This window comes from Hippichthys cyanospilos, chromosome 22 (assembly GCF_059441005.1).
Source record: "Hippichthys cyanospilos isolate Australia breed blue-spotted pipefish chromosome 22, RoL_Hcya_1.0, whole genome shotgun sequence".
Classification (NCBI taxonomy): domain Eukaryota; kingdom Metazoa; phylum Chordata; class Actinopteri; order Syngnathiformes; family Syngnathidae; genus Hippichthys; species Hippichthys cyanospilos.
In genome coordinates this window covers 9418403-9425902 of record NC_142390.1, presented here as the reverse complement: position 1 = coordinate 9425902, position 7500 = coordinate 9418403, and the positions used below count along the sequence as shown (strand labels likewise).

Below are 7500 nucleotides of genomic sequence, written 5' to 3'. Positions count from 1 at the left end.
TTTGCCCAGTTTTTGTCTGTTTTTGTTTCTGCCATCTTTTGTTCTTTAAAACGGTATTTTTGAGCACATCCCCTCCTGGCTTCCTTGCTCCTCGCACCCCCAGTTCATCCTCTCGCACACCCACATTCAACTCGCCATGCCCCGTCGTGACAGAATAATCGACCAAAACAGGACCAAGCAGGAAGCTCCCAACGGCGGACGAGACGCCGCCGCACAGCTCGCTCACGCACTCAGCCTGCCTGCCAACCCCATTCCCCTCTCGTAAGCCCTCTTAATTGTTCGTCTTTATTTCTCTCGTCCGAGCCCTCCTCCAACACTGCTCTATTCCCGTCCTCCACGCTTCCCCATTACGTGTCTGATAGCACCGCTCGATATCAGTTGCCCATGCCTCTTTCTTCCACGCCCTACACCTCTGCTTCCGAGCTCCCTTACCACACTATCCTTCCACCCCACGTCTTTCGCGATTCCGATTTTTCCGACCCTGAGGATTATTCACCACCCTCTTTTCCATCCGAGCAGCCCGCCTCACCTATTAGCCCCCCTCATTACAGTATCGGGTCTGATTTTTCTGATTTAGAGGATTGTTCCCCCTTCGTCAAACTCCGTTCAAAGTCCGGTTTTGAATTTGTTTACCCGAGTTCTTCATTTGAAAATTTCGACTTTGACAATGATTTCATTTATCCAAGCCCAAGGGCTTCCTTTTATGAAGCGATTCTGCGAGTCTGATTTAGAAGATCTTGATTTCAAGCCCTCCGTAAACCGTGACCTTTACTGGGGCACCCGTTTGGCCTTTTGCCCATCACGGGGCGGCCGACGGGGGCACCCTAGTTAAGGTCATCGGCCATCATCTGACTCTCTGAACATTCTTCCGGCCTGGCTTGTTGAGGCTAGCGCCCGGTCCTCAGGGCCCTGCACCGCAGGGAATGCCCTGACTTGTGCTAACAGCGTTTTGGACTTTCTTTTTGTTTCGGGTCGTATTTGCCCTCCCCCGGTCCCCCTTCCGCCCGCCCTGCGCGGCCTTTTCGGGTGGTTTCGGCTGGGGGAGGTTATGTATTTTACGTGGATAGGAAGTGCTAAATGCAAACAGTGAAACAATAACATTGCACAAAATACATTTATATTTGAGAAGATAAATTCTAGTAAGGCCTTTGGGAATATGTCTATAAAAGTCTTTTTTGCAAGGGAGGCTGGTGGGAGGAATAAACAAGAGCTAATACGTAACAACAGTTCTATGAGCCCTGCCAGAGACTGTGCTAAAAGCACGGAATAAGCCTTCGCGCAAGACGAGAATGCATACCATCAAAAACATTATGTATATGACACACGTAATGTAAGGCAGTGTCACCCAGCAGCCTGTCACTCAGAACCTACTCGCATGAACAACGCAGAGACAAGGAATCCAAGTGACAAGTAACTCTGGTGGCCATCCGGGCTCATAGAACCGCTGCAACAAACATAACTGTCGTTCTATTTCGCCCCTCCAGACCGCCACAGGCGGAGCTAAATGCACGGAATGATGAATAACAGCGAAGTCACGAGGAGACCACGGTACTCACCTCAACCTCACATAGACGCCCCTGAGGAGCCCAGGACCACAGACAGAGAATGGAGGGCTGCAACATCCATACAGTAGAACCTGGCAAAAGTGCCAGGCAACAACCAGGCAGCAGCACAAACATCCTCCAAGGGAACCCCTTTCAGCACATCCAGATCAGGGGAAGGGGAGGGAAGGCGTATAGGAGACAAAACGGCCAAGGATGCGCCAGGGCAACCTGCCCCAGTGGACTGCTGACCTCCATCAAGGAGAACCAAAGGCGACAGTGAGTCGACTCTTGCGTGGCAAAGAGGCTACCTCCGCCTGACCGATACGAGCCCATATAGTGAGCACAATCTCCGGATGCAGGCGCCACTCCCCTGGCACTGGAACCTCGCGAGACGAGTCCGCTACCTGATTCAGGACACTTGAAAGATAGGCTGCCCGCAGGCTGGCTAGGTCGGCGGCCGCCCATTGAAGGAGGGCTGGAGTGACCAACAGTGGCCTGATGGACCTGGTATCCCTGTGATGATTGATGTGGAAAACTTTCGAGGTATTGTCCGACCGCACAAGTACGTGCCAATCCCGAAGCAATGGCAGGAAGTGGATGAGTGCCAGATGCACAGCCTGAAGTTTCAGGACATTTATGTGGTCTGCCAATGCCCCAATGACGACCAACGCCCCTGAGCAAACCTGTGCTGCCAAACGGCACCCCAGCCGGAGGGACTGGCATCCATGGATACCACTTCCTGGTGAGACAGCACCACTCCTAGCCAAACACCCGCGGCCACAAAAGCACGCCGGCGCCACGGGTCCAATGCGAGAAGACATTGGCAAGACACTCGTCGGCATCAGTGCCGATGTCTCTTGGCATCCAAGTAGAAGCCCTTCAACCACATCTGTAGGGGACAAAGATGTAGGAGCCCCAGAGGAACCATCACGGTGAAAGGTCAACTTGCCCAGCAGCCATAAAAAATGTCCGAATGTGAGGCACCTGTTTAGGCAAAAAAAAAAAAAAAAAAACAGGAGGCGCAAAACGTCGTCCACTCGCTGACGTGAAGAACGGGTCAGCATGGCCACGGAGTCCAGTGTGAAGGGAATCATACATTAGGTTGTTATCATTATATGCTTAATTTCATTGTTACCCATTTATGCAATCCTAGTTCATTTTGACCCTGTCCTTAGATAGAGCTGTTGACGCACGAAAGTGTGAGCCGGGACCTTGGCCCAGCTGCCGGTGGCGCCCGGCTGGCTCTTTTGTTGTGTCTTGTAATCTGCTATGCTTTTGCTCAATAAAAGCCAGGGAGAGAGAGAGGGGGGGGGGGACTCGACTCCTGGGCGGTGAAATTAGCGTTTGAAAACCCACGAGTTCATTTGCCCAAGCTTTTTCCCTATGCCCGGCATAGAAAAGTCAATCTTGGCTGGTCTGAGTTACTTTTTGCAGTTTAGCAGCTAGGCTTGTCCTAGTCTTCTTTGAGAGATTTCTCTGACATCCAGCGACACCCCAACAAAGGTGGTCTGTTGTGAAGGAACCAGAGCCGACGTTGCCAAGTTCACCCTGATCCCCAACTGAGACACATGACGAAGCAGCACGATAGTATCCCTGACAACCTGAGCATGTGACTGCAGGCATGGAAACTGCACGGGTCTACCTTCAGGCACCCGAAGACCACAGTGAAATCTACCAGTGGGACAAGGAACGCCACCCACAGCAGGCACGTGCGACGAAGAGCAAATGTCCACTGCAGCATACCTTCTGAGGAGACGTAGGGAACTGGCGCCCCCCCATACATTTGGCTACGCGACGGAACACGGTAGTCAAAGTCAAGTCAATTTTATTTATAAAGCATATTTAAAAAGACCATCATCAAACCAGTGCTGTACAATAAAAATAAAAGTGCAAAATAGGAACCTGAAGAAAAACACATTAAACACACAGACTAAAACATAAATAAAAGCACTTCAACGAGGCACAGAGGCGGAAAAGCGAAAAGGACCAGAAATGGCCAGAGCTCTGTCACGGTCGGGGAGCTGCACACGGGCCAAACGGACCCTGGGCGACTGTTCCAGTGTCTCCACTGCACCAGAACCGAAAAACGTCCCAGGGACGACAGGAAAGTCCTGCAGAGTACGCTTGGAGGACTCAGCCAAGAAGGACTGCGACAACCACAAAAGGCCGCGAGAAAGCACCAAGTAAGATATCGCCTGCCCGTGGTCCCTTGTCATAAGGGCAAAAACATCTAGACACGCCTCGCCAAACGACAAAAACCGACACAGTATCTCCTTTCCGCGGGGCGAAATAGAACAGCTTTCGTCGAACGCAATTTGTGCTGGGTGCAGTCCCACTCATGTCCACTAGATGAGGCCAAAGCATCACTTATCAAATGCTTATACAATAAATTTGAAAAAGTACTTTTCGAGGTTTGTTTGTGTGGTATTTTGAGCATCCAACTTTTCACCGTATCAACAACGACGCCGAATTCAACAGAATTAAAGAAATCCAAACATAATTCAACAAAGCGTCTTTATTAGAACGGGAGATCCAATGTAAAAGTCTCTGAAGCCAAACCTCCCGCCACAATGCAAAAATACCATATGCTGTCCCACTTGCAATAAATTAATAGTAAACACATTAAAACCCACATCATGTGAAAAGCAAATATATATTTGAAGACACTTATTTAATCATTAACGGAGCGTGTTAATGTCAGAAATAAATTCCCGAGTAGTTTGAACAAACTATAAGGATCAATTTTAATTATTTGAGATCTGCTGATATTTTTTAATGTTGGTATTTTGCGTGATTTATTTGGTTGCTCTCGCTAAAAGGCATTGAAATAAAGCATAGCGACAAGAAGAAAGAAAGATGGATGAAAATGACTACATGTTAAACGTTCTTTCATGATCATCTTGGATTTGGTTTCAAGCACTAACAATCGCACAAGATCTGAGTCAGATGTGCAGCAAACGTGAGAAAAGTTCTTGTTTGCAGAAATGGAGAAAAAACAAAAAAAATGAACAGATCTTTTGAACGCTTCTTGCATATTCAATAAAAAATAAAACAAATCAACTGGAGTACTCCATCCTCACCAATCTTATTTTCTTTCATTTTAAGATATATATTTCATACAAATCTAGAACCCAAATTTAGAAATTTTATTTACATGAAAACATTTTATTTAAAAGTGACAACGCATAAAAGCCCATTGTAACCTTCAACTATCAAAGAAGATATTCAAGTACTTTTTTTAAATATGAATGCTCTTAGGTTTGAATTAGAAAAAACAGCATTTGAACAAAGAAACGCTCACCCCTCAGTTATTTTAATAGAAAAATTATGCTTTCTCTGCAATATAAATGATGAAAATCTCCAAGAGGAAATGGATGAGGTCCTAGCTAAATTGTTAGAGCGCCTCTCAAAAAAGTGGCTTTAGAGTAAAACGGTTCACTTTGGAAATGGCGCCCTCTAGTGAGGCTATCCGTGAATGACGAGCCACATCGTTGTCCTGATTAAGAAGCGCCAGTTCCCCTACTGTGTACGTTTTTTGAGTTAGACCATTCCGTCGTCGGTGCAACCGGCTCCGGCTGTGTAGCGAAACTCCTGCAGGTTGGAGACCCCATGGAAATGGACGAAAGCTCCCGCCACCACCAGGATGTGGAACAACTGGTGAGAGTGGAACTGGAACAAAGATGGAAAACGGTCTCAATGGATATTACGTAACCCTTGTGCGATTATTTGGCGGTATCAGTCTATCAAACGCATTTCACTTCTTTCATTGAAAGAAGGCACTGGGGAGCTGAAATTTCACCCACATGATGTGGAAGAAAACGACCCAAAAAATGGTCAAAATGGGGTGAAAGCAGTGCTTCTCAATTACATTTCGCCAAGACCCCCCCTAGGAAAAAGAAAACTGTTTGCCCCCCACACACACACTCGATGCGTTGACTATAAATAAGATTATTACCTTTAAAAGTTGTATAAGTAAACCTATACATCCATCTTTTTAACAAAAGAAAAAAAGCAATATAAATCAATTTTCAACAACTGTTAATTATTTTTTACAGCGTTTATACGGGTTACAGCATAGTCTAAAACGGAAAATAAATACATTAAAATCAAGTGCATCAAAGTGCCTGAAATAAAAACAAAAACAAAGCCTTTTTCCCGGGGTCATCCGCGACCCCAGGGGGGCCTGCACTGGGTTAAAGCAAGTGAAACGTTGTTCACAACGTACCCAGATGTCGCACTTTCCAGGGAAAAACCTCTCGGGTATTCGAGCGGCGTACAGGCACGCTCCGGTGATGTAGAGCGTGGCCATGAGGAAAAGCCAACCCATCTGTCCGATGGTGGTTGCTCTGATTAGCCCCTCGCTAATGACAAAGTGCAGGGTGGGCACCACGCCGCTCAGTCCCAAACCCACAAACACACCTGTAGTTAAGAACACACTGTAAATTCCACGTCGCGGCATATCCAATGCGGGATGATGGGGATTTACGTTACCTGCGCGGACTCCTCGGTACTGCGGCGTGGCGAAGAAGTCGCACTGGGACACAATGATGGCGGACAGGCCTAGCACGCACACTACCAGCAGGTAGATGAAGCACGGCTGAGGAGAGCAGTAGAAGGAATAGTAGAGCCACGGTACAAACGAGCCCATGATCAGGAAGGCGATGCCGCTATAGTCCAACCTGTTGAATATATACCGTAAATGTCCAAACATGACAACACTGTTTTTTCCCCCCAAAATGAAGGACGAAAGTATTGGTGCGTCGTATATATGGTAACCATCGCCTGTTGCGGCTAACAGCATTTCGTGTTAGCTGAGCTTGTTACGACATTATTTTCAACTAAAGAAGCAACCAGACTGAACCGGCCTTGTTCACACACAGGAATAATACTAAAACCCAGAGGAAAAAGTTATGATGTCTCCAGCTGATTCAATTAAGAGTGGCAAGTTGTATGCACCGATTATACAACACAGAAAGGTAATTATTTGACTCGTTTATTAATTGCCTTCTTTTGGCATATACACAAAATCATAAACTTGGTGAAACGTGGAGGCTGCGCAACTTGAGGTATTTATGATAAAAAAAACTTGCGCCGCATCGTGAGGAAAAGGGAAAAACAATTGCTTCCAGCGCATTCAGTTACACAGGGGAGGCGTTCATTGACCACTCACAATGTGGGAAATCTAAAGCACACTTAATGCGCAATAAATACATAAATGATGGATATGAGCACAATAAAACAAAGAGTTTACGAAGATGAGCTTTATTCTGTTTTTCTATAGTTTTTACATTTTTTCCAAAGTCTTACCATAGATAACATAGAAAATATCACAATTTTAGCCCAAAATTCAGGATGCGTCCTGCACACAAGTGTTTCTAAAATTTGGGGATTAGCCGTATAAAAAAATACTTTCTTTAAACTTACCTTCTAACTTCAAAACATCTTATCTCTCTGTTGTGTTTTTGTGCGGGACCACTGTGCATGACTTTCACTGCTGATTAGCTCTGGCTCTTGCACGGCTAACCAATCAGATGCTGCTATGGGCGGGACAGTGTTGGCGCAAGATTCCACAATCACAGAAGTTTGTCCCAGCCAGCAATCGATCTAGTTTGTTATATATGATTTTGCATATTTATGTTTTTTATGTTAATCTTATTTTTTTTTCATTTGTATTTATCTTTGAATCAACATTCATATCATAGAGCTGAATGAAACAATACCAAGATGTGGAAAGATTTTATCATGGCAAAAGGTGTCTACTTTGAACTATAACGCGAACAGCTATAAATAGAAAGTTATTCCAGTTCAAAAATCATCATCAACATCATAAAGCTGATTGAAACATCACTAAGATGGGGAAAGATGTTCTCAGGGTAAAGGGAGCCTAATTTGAAGTCTAATTTATGAACGTTATTCCACTTCATAAAGCATTAACCAAGTCATAGAGCTGACTAAC

At 45.6% G+C, this 7500-nt stretch overlaps 1 protein-coding gene across 1 annotated transcript in view; it reads right to left on the bottom strand.

Annotated features, from left to right (window-relative positions):
- Nucleotides 1-4044: 4044 nt before the first annotated feature.
- Nucleotides 4045-7500, bottom strand: part of adipor2 (adiponectin receptor 2) — a 31812-nt gene continuing 28356 nt past the window's right edge. The window contains exons 6-8 of the mRNA XM_088406847.1: nucleotides 6036-6223; nucleotides 5770-5963; nucleotides 4045-5213 (exon numbers count right to left, since the gene is read on the bottom strand). Coding sequence (XP_088262973.1) covers nucleotides 5085-5213; nucleotides 5770-5963; nucleotides 6036-6223 — 511 coding nt within the window. The 3' untranslated portion in view covers nucleotides 4045-5084. The remainder of the gene's footprint in view (nucleotides 5214-5769; nucleotides 5964-6035; nucleotides 6224-7500) is intronic.